The sequence below is a fragment of the Manis javanica genome, chromosome 7 (assembly GCF_040802235.1).
Source record: "Manis javanica isolate MJ-LG chromosome 7, MJ_LKY, whole genome shotgun sequence".
NCBI classification, from domain to species: domain Eukaryota; kingdom Metazoa; phylum Chordata; class Mammalia; order Pholidota; family Manidae; genus Manis; species Manis javanica.
Genome location: NC_133162.1, coordinates 86,868,195 through 86,885,640, shown reverse-complemented (window position 1 = coordinate 86,885,640; position 17,446 = coordinate 86,868,195). Strand labels below are relative to the sequence as shown.

Here is a 17,446-nt window from a genome sequence, read left to right as displayed (position 1 = left end):
AGTTTCCTCAAAAAACTAAAAATAGAAATACCATTTGACCCAGTAATTCCACTCCTAGGAATTTATCAGAAGAAAACTATATCCCTAATTGAAGATGACATATCCAGCCCTATGTTTATTGCAGCACTATTTACAATAGCCAAGATATGGAAGCAACCTAAGTGTCCATCAACAGATGAATGGATAAAGAAGACGTGGTATATATACACAATGGAATATTATTCAGCCATTAAAAAAAAAATCCAACCATTTGCAACAACATGGATGGAGGCATTACGGTCAGTGAAATATGCCAGGTGGAGAAAGACAAGTACCAAATGATTTCACTCATTTGTTGAATATAACAACAAAGCAAAACTGAAGGAACAAAACAGCAGCAGACCCACAGACTAGTGGTTACCAAAAAGGAGAGGTTGGGGAGGGTGGGTGGGGAGGGAGGGAGAAGGGGCTTAAGGGGCACTATAATCCATAATCACAATATAGGTAGGTCACAGGGAAGGCAGTACAGCACAGAGAAGACAAGTAATGGCTCTACAGCATCTTACTAAGCTGACAGATAGTGATTGCGATAGGGTGGGGGGGGGGGTGAAGACTTTATAATATCGGTGAATGTTGAAACCACAATGTTGTTCATGTGAAACCTTTGTAAGATTGTATTAATGTTAGTACATAGTAAATAAAAGAAATAGTAAATAAAAGAAAGTATTAATGATACTTTAATTGAAAAAAAAAGTAAAATAACAAGTGTTGGCAAGGATGTGAAGAAGTTGGAATGCTTTTACATTGCTGCTGGTAATGTAAAATGGTACAGCTGCTGTGGAAAAGTTTGCCAGTTCTTCAAAAAGTTGAACACAGCATTACGATATGACCCAGCAATTCCACTCTAACGTGAATACTCAAAAGAACTGAACTAACGTGAATACTCAAAAGAACTGAAAATAGGCACCCAAGTACAGTAGCCTATTCCAAGACTGGATGCCTGCAACCACATAGTACTGAACCCCATATATAATATGTTTTTTCCCATACATACATACCTGTGACAAAGTTTTATTTATAAATAGGCACAATAAGAGATTAGCAACAATTAATAATAAAATAGGGTAATTAAAACAATAGACTATAATAAATATGTGAATGTGAAAAAAAAGGCAGGGACTAGACTTTAAAAGAGGTTCCGAAAGTGAAGTTTGACTTCTGTAAGCCACTGAGGAGGTTTTAAGCAAGGGAAAGATTGCTCATTTTAGCATTTTAAATGGAAAGCAGCAGGGGAGAACATGAAGCCAATAAACTTTTACACAATATACTGTATTGCATAGATCACTGTATCATAAAACATAAACTCTGAAACAATCCTATTTCATTAATTGTTGTCTACTACAGGTAAATGGCAGAATTTCATACTCTACCTAAAATGCTATTGCCATTAACCTCTTAAAAATATTAAAAACAATTTCACTTCATCATATAGTAGTCTTCACTATCTACACCATTTACCCAATAAGTTTTATTAAGTCATTCAAAAAAACCACTGAAGAGAATCTTGGTGCAGTGTCACTAGTAGTATCATGGTCATTTTTTCTTTTCTTGATACTTGTCTGTTAGACCTAGTACCAGGTATAAAAAACCTAAAATTTTAGCTTTTTGATCCAATAAATTCACAGATGTTTTATTTGTGATTTAATTAGATCTACCCATTTGTATTAGATAAAATAAGACTCTCTCAGTCAAAGAGATATCAATCTTTACTTTTTTGATGATTATTCTTTTAATACTAGATGGAAGATTTTTTTATACTTCTCTTTTAGACTTCTATACTTTTCTAGGTATTTCAATAAAATATGCAGCTGTATACAGTGACAGCTGTCTACATGATGGTAAAGAATACTAAAGTAGAATTTTGCTCTATTAGTTGAGTATTTCCTTAATCATCTGATAAACCAAAAGCACAACAAGATGAAGAAAACATTTCTGAAGTTATTAGGATTAACTATACTGATGATTTTTAATTTCATAAGACCATATTTCTATTTAAAGATAAACAAACTACTTGATTATGATAAATATCACAAATACAATTTTATTTTTCTAATACTAAAAATATTTAAGTGATTGGTGACTTATGCCAAATCCTAAGTCACAAAGAAAACCCAACTGTTATTTTTTATTTTAAAAGGCTTCAACTATTTTTACTTACCTCTTCCTCACTGCTGTTATCCTCCTTTTCTTTTTCATCATCTTCTTCTTCCTCTTCTTCCTCTGCTTCACTGCTAGAACTATCTTCTTTCAATTCAGTCTTCCAGTTAGCAGGAATAGTTCTACTTTCGTGAAATTCAAGTGCCTGATCAAAGGCTGGAAAGAGACCATAAACTATGTGAGCTGGAGAAATTAGGACAATTGATTTATCTAAAAATATTAATCAAGATAAGAAATAAAAACTACTGTTCTAGTACCACTGATGTTTGTTTAAGAAGTGACTGCAATGTGCCAGGCACTATGCTCTACAGCAACCAATCTTAAACTAACAGTCCTAAATATTAGGCACTCATTTTACAGATGGCAAAACTGCTACCACTGTGTTTGGAAGGTGACTCAGGTCCAAACAAATAAAAAAGAAACAAGTAGTTTTCTTCTCTTATATTAAAATGTCTAGCAAAAAACAACTTTAAGACAGGTAAATTTTTAATCAAATGACTAGTAAACAGTATTCTATACCAGGCATAGAACCACTGGAATGAACATGCAATACCTGAAAATATACTGTAAATATGTTCTCTAGTTCAACCTGAATTAAAATTATATTAACAATTAGCTTAATCTAAAATTAGCTAGACAGTTATTCTTATTTTACACTACATGCAAATAAAATCTAAACCATCAATTCTTAATGATTTCTAACCAGTCTACATGGCATATTATTTTATTTGATGAAAATAGGCAAAGAAAAAATAAACAGCTACTTACCAAAAATCAAGTAAGAAATGCAATTACAGCATATTCCTCAATAAAATTTATCTATAACTGTATTTTGAGAAATGCTACACAAAATTACTTAGATTCCTGTCTCTACCATATTTTATTTACTAGGCAAAAGCCAGACTACAGTGATAGCTGATAACTGAGTTCTTTCCCACTTTTAGATTATTACCCCTCATTATAAACTAAAAAAAGAAAAAGAAAATGTGTAACAAAAAAGACATATGGGATTATACAAGTGTAAGTCATATAGAACCAAATATGGCTTTGAAGGCATAATTTTAAAAAATACTTTTTAAACTGCAAAATAAAATTTAATCTTCAAAAACACTTCACCTGTTTCAAAATTAACTATAATTTATTATAACTATGAATTAATTATAATTTATATGACTATAATTTATTACACTTACCTTGTTTTAATATAGCATCAGGCTTTGGTGCAGAGTCACTAGTAATTTCATGGACATCCTTTCTTGGTACTGAAGTACTAAATTATATTTAATTAAAAACAAAAACAAAAACACAGAGCTTAATTAAGAATCCAATTACATACCACAGAAAAATACTGAGACACATGGGAATACTGACATTTACAATGAAAGCGATTGTACACAGGGATGCAAGTCCCAAATAAAATGCTAGGCAGTAGGGTAAACGTGTATTCACCTAGAGAAGGACCCCACCTTAAGAGATGCTTTATGAACACCAAGGTATTTTCAAATATCAAAGAATCCATGGCTAACTGCAATACTGAAAAATATGAAATACTGAACATCGCAAAAAACAAATATTTGGATAGTAGAATTCATCAATCTAATTAAAAAGTTGTCAAAGAATAAGAATTTGCCTTTACCTTAGGACAATCACAAAAAACTACTAAATTTAGACTCGAAGAAAATGTAGTAGCTTATAATGTAGGTGGTTCTTTTAACAATTTTCTTAAACTGGATTCTAGACTCATAAGCAGACTTTTAGTATACAATTTAAGGTCTTTCATGGAATGACCCCTCAATAAGGAGGGGTTAGAAGCAAACAATTGAGAGGTTCTATGATATATGTCACACGTATTTCCTATTTTAGAACAATTAATTATCATTCAGCTTTTCTGCATTTTGTTTGTATCATCGGTCTACATAAACCTGAAAACTATTCCAAATACTTTAAATACTTTTACTTTAAAAATTTCAAATAAAGAACAAAAGCAGAATACTGCAATGAACCTCCACGTATCCATCACCCAACTACAATGATTATTAACTCACTGTTTCATTTAAACCCCTACCTACTTCTTCCACCCCAAATGGATTATTCTGAAGCAAATCCCAGGTATTAGCATTGGATTTATGCTATTTGATTATGGACCTTTAAAAGAAAATTTTTCTAAAAAACTTTAAGTATATATTTAAAAATTAACAGTAACTTCATAACATCATGAAGCCAGTATCAATTTCAGTGTTCAAATTTTTCAGGTAATTTTGTTAAAATGAGTTCAACAGCTTTTAAAAATCATCTTTTCATAACTTGAAACCAGACACCAATCTTAAAGGTACAGTCATCCAATAAAGCAAAGTATAAAACATAAAGATTTTCTAGTCATAAAATTCTTAAAGAAAAAAACCTACAGAAATTCATACTCAGTTTTGAAAAAGCTCTACATGAAAAATCACATTCTTAACACTTAACATACATTTACACTGACACATTTTAATCCTCAGACTACTGCAGAAGTCAGATGTGACATCAGGTATCACTATAACAATTAGACATAATTTAAAATATTAGAAAATCCTAGTTAGATATTAAAGAATAAATATATCCATCAATATTAGATATGACACATGTATCAAATTTGCCTCAACAAACCACCAGCTATTATACAGGCAAATACTGGCAAATTAAAAAGTACTGAGAGTCTAGTATATAAAAAAACCAAACCAACAAGGCAAGACATACTGTAACACTATCACACTTCATGATAATATGAAAACACTCACACTTTGAAACATTCAGTATGATGAAAAGTAAAAGTAAAAACCTAATTTATGATCCTAATTTGGAATAGCACAATATTTTTTATCCCACGTGAGTTATACTTACAATTTGCCATCTCTGAAAGATCGAACAAGAATATTGTCTTTTTTCACAGCAATTTCATCACTACAATCAGGACAAACCACCTTTAAAAAAAAGTGTGGAACAATTATAACTAAAAGCACATTTACAGATATATGACATAAGAACTATTTAAATCCTTTTAAAAAATACAGGTTTAAGTTTAAAAACTGATTTGAGTTTGAGGGTAAGCACGTAGGTACACACATGTGGGGACACACACAAATATTTTTAAAATTTATATCCTGTATATTTCCAGCTCTCTGGACCATCCAAATTGTTCTCTGGCACCCAAGCATGGTGTTGAAAGTAGTCATGTCTATGACTAGCTGAAGCTGTCGACCAAGTTCTAGGCAGAAAATAGCTAGAATGGAAGTGGATCAGGGATCTAAAAAGAGCTAGAGAGTTCATATCATGGCTAGGGAAATCACAGGCACCAAAATGGGATCAGAAACAGAATCTTAATCAGAGGAATCTCTGTCCTAGAAAAGACAGAGATGAGGTTCTAATTATTATTTACATTTAGATACATACTTTAACAAACACTAAAATTTCATTAAAGCACTACCCATTCTAAACATTTTAAAGTGGATATCTTCCTTCCCAAATTAAGTCTAAATTCACAATTATTGAAATGGGAAAAAGTAGAACAAATGAAGCCCAAAGTCAGCAGAAGGAGGAACATAATAAAGATCAGAGAAGAAATCAATAAAATTGAGAAGAATAAAACAATAGGAAAAATTAATGAAACCAAGAGCTGGTTCTTTGAGAAAATAAACAAAATAGATAAACCCCTAGCCAGACTTATAAGAAAAAAAGAGAATCTACACACATAAACAGCATCAAAAAGGAAAAAGGAAAAATCACTATGGACACCACAGAAAAACAAAGAATTATGAGAGACTACTATGAAAATCTACATGCTAACAAACTGGATAACCTAGAAGAAATGGACAACTTTCTAGAAAAATAAAACCTTCCAAGACTGACCCAGGAAGAAACAGAAAATCTAGACAGACCAATTACCAGAAATGAAATTGAATCAGTAATCAAAAAACCACTCAAAAAGAAAACTCCCGCACCCGACAGATTCACCGCTGAATTTGATCAGACATTTAGTGAAGACATAATAGCCATCCTCCTTAAAGTTTTCCAAAAAATAGAAGAGGACGGAATACTTCCAAACTCATTCTGTGAAGCCAGCATCACTTTAATACCAAAACCAGGCAAAGACACCACAAAAAAAGAAAACTACAGACCAATATCCCTGATGAATATAGATGTAAAAATACTCAACAAAATATTAGCAAACCAAATTCAAAAATACATCAAGAGGATCATAAACCATGATCAAGTGGGGTTCATCCCACGGATGCGAGGATGGTACAACATTCGAAAATCAATCAACATCATCCACCACATCAAAAAAAAAGGACAAAAAAAAACAGGAACATTTTTTTGTTCTGAATGCTGAAAAAGCATTTGACAAAATTCAACATCCATTCATGATAAAAACTCTCAACAAAATGGGGAGAGAGGGCAAGTACCTCAACATGATAAAGGCCATAAATGACAAACCCACAGCCAACTTCATACTTAACAGTGAGAAGCTGAAAGCATTTCCTCTAAGATTGGAAACAAGACAAGGATGCCCACTCTCCCCGCTTTTATTCAACATAGTTCTGGATGTCATAGCCATGGAAATCAGACAACACAAAGAAATAAAAGGCAACCAGATTGGTAAGGAAGAAGTCAAACTGTCACTGTTTGAAGATGACATGATATTGTATATAAAAAACCCTAAAGGATCCAATCCAAAACTACTAACACTAATATCTGAATTCAGCAAAGTTGCAGGATACAAAATTAATACACAGAAATCTGTTAAATTCCTATACACTAATGATGAACTAGCAGAAAGAGAAAGCTGGAAAACAATTCAATTCACAATTGCATCAAAAAGAATAAAATACCTAGAAATAAATCTAACCAAGGAAGCGAAAGACCTATATTCTGAAAACAATTAAGACACTCCTAAGAGAAATTAAGGAGGATACAAATAAATGGAAATTCATCCCATGCTCTTGGCTAGGAAGAATTAATATTGTCAAAATGGCCATCCTGCCTAAAGCCATCTACAGATCCAATGCAATCCATATCAAAATACCAACAGCATTCTTCAACAAACTGGCACAAATAGTTCTAAAATTCATTTGGAACCACAAAAGACCCCGAACAGCCAAAGCAATCCTGACAAGGAAGAATAAAGCAGGGGGGATCTCACTTCCCAACTTCAAGATCTACTACAAAGCCATAGTAATCAAGACAATTTGGTACTGGCACAAGAACAGACCCATAGACCAGTGGAAGAGAATAGAGAGTTCAGATATTAACCCAAGCATATATGGTCAATTAATACACAATAAAGGAGTCAAGGACATACAATGGGGAAATGACAACCTCTTCAACAGCTGCTGTTGGCAAAACTGGAGAGCTACATGTAAGAGAATCAAACTGGACTGCTGTCTAACTTCATACACAAAAGTAAAGTCAAAATGGATCAAAGATCTGAATAAGTCATAAAACCATAAAACTTTTAGAAGAAAACATAGGCAAAACACTCTTGAATATAAACATGAGCAACTTCTTCATAAACATATCTCCATGGGCAAGGGAAACAAAAGCAAAAATGAACAAGCGGGACTATATCAAACTAAAAAGCTTCTGTACAGCAAAGGACACCATCAGTAGAACAAAAGACATCCTACAGTATGGGAGAATATATTCATAAATGACATATCCAATAAGGGGTTGAAATCTAAAATATACAAAGAGCTCATGCACCTCAACAAACAAGGAGCAAATAAGCCAATTAAAAAATGGGCAGAGGATGTGAACACTTTTCCTAACAAGAAATTCAGATGGCCAACAGACACATGAAAAGATGACCCACATCACTAATCATCAGAGAAATGCAAATTAAAACCACAGTGAAGATATCACCTCACAACAGATAGGATGGCCAAGATCCAAAAGACAAACAACAACAAATGTTGGTGAGGATTTGGAGAAATGGGAACCCTCCTACACTGCTGGTGGGAATGTAACTAGTTCAACCATTGTGGAAAGCAGTATGGAGGTTCCTCAAAAAACTCAAAATAGAAATACCATTTGACCCAGGGATTCTACTCCTAGGAATTTACCCTAAGAATGCAGCACTCCAGTTTGAAAAAGACATATACACCCCTATGTTTATGCAGCACTATTTACAATAGCCAAGAAATGGGAGCAACCTAAGTGTCCATCAGTAGATGAATGGATAAAGAAGATGTGGTACATATACACAATAGAATATTATGCAGGCATAAAAGGAAAACAAATCCTACCATTTGCAACAACATGGATGGAGCTAGAGGGTATTATGCTCAGTGAAATAAGCCAGGCAGAGATAGACAAGTATTAAATGATTTCACTCATGTGTAGAGCATAAGAACAAAGCAAAAACTGAAGGAACAAAACAGCAGCAGACTCACAGAACCCAAGAATGGACTAACAGTTACCAAAGGGAAAGGGACTGAGGGGGAAGGGTTGGAAGGGAAGGAGAAGGGGAATAAGGGACATTATTGTTAGCACACATACTATTGGGGGGGTACACAGGGAAGGCAGTATAGCACAGAAAAGACAAGTAGTGACTCTACAGCATCTTACTATGCTGATGGACAGTGACTGAAATGGGGTATGTGGTGGGACTTGACAATGGGGGGAATCTAGTAACCTCAATGCTGCTCATGTGATTGCATATTAATGATACCAAAATAAATAAATTAATTAATTAATTTATGAGCAGACGAAAAGAAAGAAAGCTCAAAGAACAATAAAAACTGAATTTTGAACTATTAAAAAAAAAACCACAATGAGATATCACCTCACACCAGTTAGGATGGCCAACATAGAAAAGACTAGGAACAACAAATGCGGGCGAGGATGCAGAGAAAGGGGAACCCTCCTATACTGCTATTGGGAATGTAAACTAGTTCATCCATTGTGGGAAGCAATATGGAGGTTCCTCAAAAAACTAAAAATATAAATACCACTTGACCCAGGAATTCCACTTCTAGGAATTTACCCAAAGGAAGCAACTTCTCAGATTCAAAAAGACATATGCACCCCTATATTTATCACAGCACTATTTACAATAGCCAAGAAATGGAAGCAACCTAAGTGTCCATCAGTAGATGAATGGATAAAGAAGATGTGGCACATATACACAATGGAATATTATTCAGCCATAAGAAAGAAACAAATTGTACCATTTGCAACAACATGCATAGATACATCAGGGTATTATGCTCACTGAAATAAGTCAGGCAGAGAAAGACAAATACCAAATGATTTCCCTCATTTGTGGAGTATAGCAATGAAGCAAAACTGAAGGAACAAAATAGCAGCAGACTCACAGACTCCAAGAAGGGACTAGTAGTTACCAAACAGGAGGGGTGGGGAAGGGCAGGTGAGGAGGGAGGGATAAGGGGATTGTGGAGTATCATGATTGGTGGTGCACATGGTATGTGTGGTGTCATGGGGAAGACAGTGTAGCTCAGAGAAGGGACTCTGTGGCATCTTACTACACTGATGGACAGTGACTGCAATGGGGTACGGGGGGGGCTTGATAATAAGGGTGAATATAATAACATTGTTTTTCTTGTTAAACCTTCATAAGAGTGTATATCAATGACACCTTCATAAAAAAATAATAAATCAACAAGAAAAAAAAATTCCTTTGTCCATTATGAAGAAAATGGTTGAAAGAGACTAAGCTACTATAACCATCTAGTTGAGAGATGGTGACTTGGATGTAAAGTGAAGGCAAAGGCAAATTAAAGGAATAAGATAATCAGGGAAGTGGACATATGGGAGAAAAGGATGCTTAGGTTTCTACCTCATGCAAATGATGTCAATCACTGTGGGATGAAACAAGGAAGACCAAGTTTGGGAATGAGGGAGGAGAGAATAAACTTAGTTTAGGCATTTTAAGTTTTAAGGTGGTTAAACATCCAAATGGAGATACTGAATAGACAGATGCCCAGCTCAGTCAGAGTAGAGGTCTGAGGCGTTATAATATAAACTTGGGAGTTAGCAGCCTAAATAAAGGAGTCTAAACCTTGGGTCTAAAACTGGGGGCCAAATACATCTTTTTTGGTTTTCATGAGCTTAGAGAAACTGCACATTCTGGTAGCTTTGCTCAGTGCTGATGGTGGTATTTGACTAAGTGGGTTTCACTCTCCATTCTGCTGCAGCAACTACAATCCACATTTTATCCTGTTCACTCATGTGTATTATCTTCTTGGTCTCTAAGGCATTTCAATTTGTTATCTCTGCAACTGAATGCTTTAAAGGGGATGGAATCACCCTAAAAATAATATAGAGTGATAATTCTGAACCCTGAACAACACTTAAAGCTTGGTTAGAGGAGAAATGGTAAAGGAAACTGAAAAGGAGGGCCACATGAGTCACAGAACCTAAGACTTTCTCCTCTTAAAACAGGCATAAATACCACTTATTTTTAGTCTCAATTAAGATTAAATGAAACTACTTATGTTAACATGCTTAGCACAGTGGATGGCCAGGGTAAATGCTCACTACAGGGTGGCTATTTGCAGTTCCGGAGAGTATGCAGTTGTTTTCTAACATGATGATGTTACCAAAAAACTTGTAAAATTTACTCAATTTATAAAAACTAATTCTAAAAGCAGAAATGCAAATATTGTTAATGTGATTATGTGAAGATTATTTGATTTAGAACACAATTTCACACTCTAGTTGGCAAAAATTATTCATCACTGTCCAAAATCTGGATGGGGGTGCAGAATATAACACATCAATAATTCTAAGATTTTTAAAATAACAATGAAATGGCAAAGATCATTGACCTTTTAATATCATCAAATCCTTAAATATTTTTCTCATCATCAAGGGAACTATTTAGAAATTATGGTGAAAGAATCTTAATACTGAATACACTAACAGTGAAAATTTTAATGTTCCTGCTGTTTCAGAAAAAGACATACAAAACTTTTTTTAGAACATGTTTTCAAAATCAGTTCTTACAAAGAATTTTAGTACTTTAGGAAAAAAGAAATCATAAACACTGATACTTCAGTTTTTAATCTTACCACTAATTCAAAGCTTGACAAGCTAACCCTTCTTACATTCAGTTTTCTTATCTCTAAATGAGGATATATAACAAAACTACTTCATAATCCTTGTAAAGGTCTTAGCACAATCCTTACATATAACAGGCATCTAATAAATGTTGGATAGAAGAATATATGCAGAGGTACAAAGGTATCAAAGGATTTATATTTATGAAAACATAATTACCATGATTAGTTTTAATTAAAATTATAAGAGCTGCCATTTACTGGAAGTTATTTTGTTCAAAACACCAAACTAAGCACTCAGGATAAAGAATACAAAATATGTTCACTGAAAAGGATGACAAATAGACATCATTTATAGACAACAGTACAAAAAGAGATTGTGTTTTTCTTTTGAGGTATTCTGAACAGTGGATTTAGAAGATTTAAAAGTTTGCATTATGAATGTTCTACTCAAAATAGAACAGTATAATGAACTCCCATATACCTACCCTCTAAAATTACTGTGTTTTGCTTTTCTTGGATGACTTCATGAGTTCCCTGTACTCAAAGACAATTTTAAAAGTAATCTTTGTGTGTAGTGAATGACGCTAAGAGCATTTCTCCATTTTGTACCTATGAAAAACACTATTTAGAAAACCAGCTCTTTTCTTCAGACTTAAAATTGAAGAGCTAAAAATTAAACTTTTTTATAGTGAAGTTACTCACCAATGCAGGAAACCATAGTGCTTTCTTTTTGTCCAAACTAACGTAATCTACACATACAACTTTTCCTAGTAGCTCATCAATCTGTTTCCTATCATCCTCATCTTCATCACTGGAGGATGAAGAAGACTCTTCCTCTGGTCTAAGGAAAGAAAAAAATATTTACATTTATCTTCACAAAGAACAGGCATACCAAGTTGATGAATACAGGTATTCTAGAGATCTTACCCTATTTTCTAAATCCTTTAATAACAGCTAATTTATATTTTTTAATTGTTTTCTAAATTTCTAAGTAACAACAAATAGGGTTATCATTTGAGGAAAGAACATCATTTTCCAAAAAATCTTTGTTTGTTTAATTATAGTTTAAAAGACTAAGGGGGAAGATTAGAACAAAGTAAAACTGGCCCCAAAATTTTCAAAAAGCTGAAGGCCCCATATGACATCCCAATACTACACTAAAACATACCAGATCCTACTCTCAGAGTTCTAGAGATAATAATTTTATACTCCCAGTACAAAGCCAATTTTAAAAAGGAGAAGGCAGATCTTTATAGACTGGAGGTTGCAAAGGGGAGAGGAGATAGTTTGATCACTACTGCTATCCTTAATATCCAATATACACAAACTAGGTATTCATACAATACACAATATTGTTCTTTTGTATTACGTTAAAAATTCCTTTCAGTTACATTATTGGACCAGTAAATTAGACATTAACTGTCAGAAGAAAAAATAACTATAAAACATCCATATGATGTTAGAGTATAGTAAAAAGGAAAACTCAAAGAGGAAAAAAAAAACACAAAACAAAAGATTCTACTCCGAATCTGTTTCCAAGAAAGCCCACAATCAATGCTAAAGAAAATAAAAGTTCTAACAACTGACTCCTCATTATGCTCAAAATAAGCAAAGACATTAAGAAATGTTGAATAGACTGAAATGTATGTTCTTTTTGTAAGATAAAATAGAATAATGACTAGTATTGATTACCTACAAGGATGAAAACATTTTTGAGATCGCTGGCAATGACCAAGTTCACTGACAAAAAATGTAAATTGACATATTATTTTAAAACTTTAAGCACAATTTATCTATTTGGTGGTAATTATCTATTTATCAATCCAGTGTAAATTCAATTATTTTCTCAATTTGTCTTTGATGACTTTACAAAAGGATGACAATATAAAAATGTCACTTTTTATTTATATATTCTAATATAAATATAAAAGAAACAAAAGCTATTATAATAATATAAAATACTTCAGAGTGATACAGGGACTACTACTATTTGATTTCAATGATCAATCAAATACTTAAAAATTGCTCCCTGGTAAAAACAAAGCACATCTTCAAAGTTTGCTACCAAGCAGAAATACTATACTTTAAATGGCACTTAAAGCAGTTTACCCCTACTTCGAAAGTAGGTAATAGGTAGTAGGAAAAAACCAACATACCTTCATATTAGCAGAACAGAAAACCTTACAAATAGGCACATAGCTTGGGATAGTAATGATAGACTTCACAAGTCTGACTTCTACTTGATTAGAATTACTTCTCAAGGGCAATGACTTTTCTCTCTCCACTTTCTCATGGTTGTAGAATACAACCAACCTTAAAACTGTAATTACTGCTTTTTCAAAGTATTCGAAGACTCATTCAGCTAGGGTTTTATGGCTGCCCTTTATGTCATTATCATTAGCAAGAAAGTAAGTCATAATGTCACAGATAACATGTATATAATCTGTGAAACACACAAAGAGAAAGCTGGGTTTTACTTGGCTAACAAAGTCATCTGCATCTCTATAAAAATTCTCATTTCTTTTTTAAGATTTACCCAGTATGAAGATTTCAGACACCAAAAGTCATATATATATTAAAAAACCATCAGCTACATAAAACATCTATCCACCTTACATATGAAATGTTCCTATTCCACTCTAAAACCATTCCCCTTTTATGGACTAGATCCCCTTCTCACCAAGACTTTGTTCCAACGATGTTTGCCTCTCTCTCCTGTATCAATTGTTCTGCCTCTACTAAAATTGACTCTCATCAGCATTCCCATGGGATGTTATTTCTATTCCAAGTTTAAAAACCTTTCTCCACCAGCTATATCCTAAGACATATGAAAACTCTCACCTCCCCTAAATCTCTATTCAAATGTCACTTCAATCAAGTTACCCTGATATCTTATTTAAATTTACAACCTGCCCACCTCAATCTCTCACCTTATTCTTAGTATTTTCTCAGCACTTACAGGTCTATCCTACTATATAATTTATGTATTCCTTATGCTTTTTACTTTATTGTCTATCTCCCCCCATGAGAGAATATAAGGCAGAGATTTTATAAACGCCTGCTTTGTTCACTGATATAACCCAAGAAGTACCTGAACAGTGCCTGGCACAGCAAAGATACTCAGTAAATATTTGCTGACTAAATAACTGAACAGGTTTATTTCTTTCTACCATGGTACATCTGATTTTATTTCTCCTGAAATCACAAAATGTATGAAATCAGCATAATGTATACAACCAGATTAAACTGTGCCATTACATCTAAACCTCCTTTAACTTTTCCCTTTAGAGGACTTTTTAGCCAGGAAATTATTTCCACAAGACAAATACTCAATAAATTGAGGAACTAAAATGAGCATCAAAAATATTTTAAGGGAGCAAATACAGAATAAACAAAGAACATGTTTGGTTTTTATTCTCCTCTGACATTGTTCCTTCTTTGGTAGTAAGGAATTTGTTTATAAAGCCACAACAAAATAGTGCACTGTCTTTGTGAAATAGCATCTGATGATGCCACTGGAAACAAAGCTAATTACATGGAAATGTTTACACAAAGAATAACAGCTATCACATAAAGCTGATCACATCACTATTAATGGTAAAATAATTGTAAATCAAGTAAGAACAACTTTAGATAAGACAGGTGCCAAAAGCAGCAAATGATGAGAAGCAAATAGAAAATTAAGCCAAGAACTTAACTGGTTCAACTTTTGAAATGCAATTCTGACATCAATCATCCTTATTATTTTTCAGGCAAATAACTCAGTTTCAAATTTTGTACACTAAATAAAAAATCTGTATTCATCAGTATCAGGGAGACTAACAGTGTACAGCTTCTTAGAAATTAAAACATACAGAATATATAGACATGCATTCAACTGAAAAGGGGTTTCAATTTATTTTCCCAATTTTTATCAAAAAGGAAACTAGAATCAAATACTCCTATCAAAATAAAACAGCAAATATTTTTAAATCTTCTAGAATTAATGGTGCTGGCTAAACAATTTTGTGAATATACTAAGCACTGCACACTTTAAAAGGGTGAATTTTATGATATGTAAGTTATTTCTCAATAAAAAATTTTTTTAGAGATCTGCAGACCTGTAAATACCAGCTACAAATCACTTGTTTATTGGGTAAATCTTAATACCATCACTGGATAAAACCTGTACCCATAGATAATCCCCAACAAGAATTATTATAAGCCTTATTATCCTTTATTCTTTTCTTGGAAGGTAAAAAAAACAAAAACCAGTAGGCAGACTGCTTCCCTACTGTAGCAGCTGCATATACACTTTGCCAGGTTACTGGAAAAAACTTTTTTGGGGTATTGCAAATATTTATATAATTCCAGGCATTCTATTCTTTAAGCAGAATGAAATAAAACCTCTGTAACACAATGGATAAATTAAAAGGGCATAATTCAGTCAAGCCATACATTGATCAAAAGGATCAATAACTTGTTTCAAAAAATTAAGCTAGAGGATGATAATCATAGAAAAGATTAATTAAAGGTAAAATATAAATAAAACTCAAATAAAGGAAGCGGTCACAAACAATAATGGAGTATCTGCAAGCTGAGTAACTGGTATGTGGATTAACAGTTGCTAAAAGAAAACAAAGGTAGTGATATTCTATTGCAACAGTGGAGTCTGGGGAATCCTGAAGAGATAACCTTATTTATATTTGTAAAAAAATAAATTTTAAATGACAATCACTGAACCATATGAAGACTTTTTTTAGTTAAGTAATAGAAGAGGAAATGAAGGTCAGATATATGACCTTAAGATCTAAGTCCAAGACTTTGTTGCAGTAAATCATTCTAGGGAAGGGGGAGAAAGAACTTTGAGGAAGTCTAATTAAGTAGATTGGTATTTCAAACTGTCGTATTTACACACCAAGGCTTAAAAAGGCTAATAAGCAAGAACACTATAATTTCTCTTGGAGGAAAGAATGATCACAACTGTGAGGGGGAAGGAACAACAATCAGAACAAAACTACATTTTGGGCTTCATTTCCTAAACTAGTAATTCTCAACCGTTTTTCTGTGTTCACACTTTGCAGTACAACACAATTCCAAGAGTCAATTTTTCAATACACAGAAATCTTCAACAGGAAAATCACTAACTTAGAATGTTTGCTAGAGTCTTTAAAAAGCAAAGATCAACTTGCTTGGTGACAACTGTACATTTTATTCTCATAATCAAGAAAGGGAGACCTCAGCTAACAGATTTTTTTTAATAGATCATAATTTTTGGTCATTTTTGTAGATGAAGCTATGTGATATTCTACAAATTATCTTAAATTTATTTTTACACTTCTGGATGACATTTGCAGAAAGGTAAAATATGTCTAAACATTGGATGCAATTTTTTTCAACATTAAAAAAATTCTTCATAGATTAAAAAAACTGCTTTTCGTATAATATGTATGTAAAATAATACTGGAATGTTGTTTTAAAAAATTCAAGTAATATAGCCAAAAATAGTCCTACCTGTCAACATAAACACTAATAAGCAGAAGTTTTATATACTCACATGTAAAGTTTTATACAGAAATGTAGTCGTGTTACATACTGGTTTTAATGAAAATTTTTTCATCCAATATATGATGTTGATATCTAGTACTTACATAGTGCTTACTATACAAACACATAAGGATGTGAATTCATTTAATCTTTGCAACAACTCTAAGAGACAGTAATACTATTATCTCAATTTTGCAGATTTGAAAATTGAGGCATGAAAAAAATGAAATAATCTGCCCATAGTCATTTAGTAAGGAAGTGGCACAGGCAATACTTAAATCTAGGCCATCTGGCTCCACATTTCACACTCTTACCAACCAAGCCACACTGCCACTCTCTAGAGCTAGGGAAGTAGAAATCTTTGCTAATGAAATTATTTTACCTTAAAACACCCCATCTTACTGTTCTTACATCATCACTCATAGTTAATTAGGAGCTGACTACAGAACTGTGGGACAACTCTAATAATCAATGGTGGACAAAATTTTAATTCACAATTGAAATCATTTGCTTACAAAGAGATATCAAAAAATTTAATGTGTAAGTGATTCAGTAAATATTTTATGACAATATAATAGGCCTCTGGAAAAACTGAAAACATTTTATCACAATAACATCTAATAATCGCAACAGGACTCTTTCATACTAATAATGCCATCATACAT

General features: G+C 33.0%; 1 protein-coding gene across 7 annotated transcripts in view; it reads right to left on the bottom strand.

The window, feature by feature from the left end:
* The window catches only part of ARID4B (AT-rich interaction domain 4B), a 170,585-nt gene that overhangs the window by 66,469 nt on the left and 86,670 nt on the right, over window positions 1–17,446 (bottom strand). For all 7 annotated transcript variants that reach the window (XR_012133315.1, XM_073241274.1, XM_073241270.1 and 4 more), the window contains exons 8-11: window positions 11,958–12,096; window positions 5,077–5,156; window positions 3,390–3,466; window positions 2,198–2,352 (exon numbers count right to left, since the gene is read on the bottom strand). Coding sequence is in view for 6 of the 7 variants with exons in the window: in XM_073241274.1 (XP_073097375.1) it covers window positions 2,198–2,352; window positions 3,390–3,466; window positions 5,077–5,156; window positions 11,958–12,096 (451 nt within the window). In the remaining variant the exon portion in view is untranslated. The remainder of the gene's footprint in view (window positions 1–2,197; window positions 2,353–3,389; window positions 3,467–5,076; window positions 5,157–11,957; window positions 12,097–17,446) is intronic.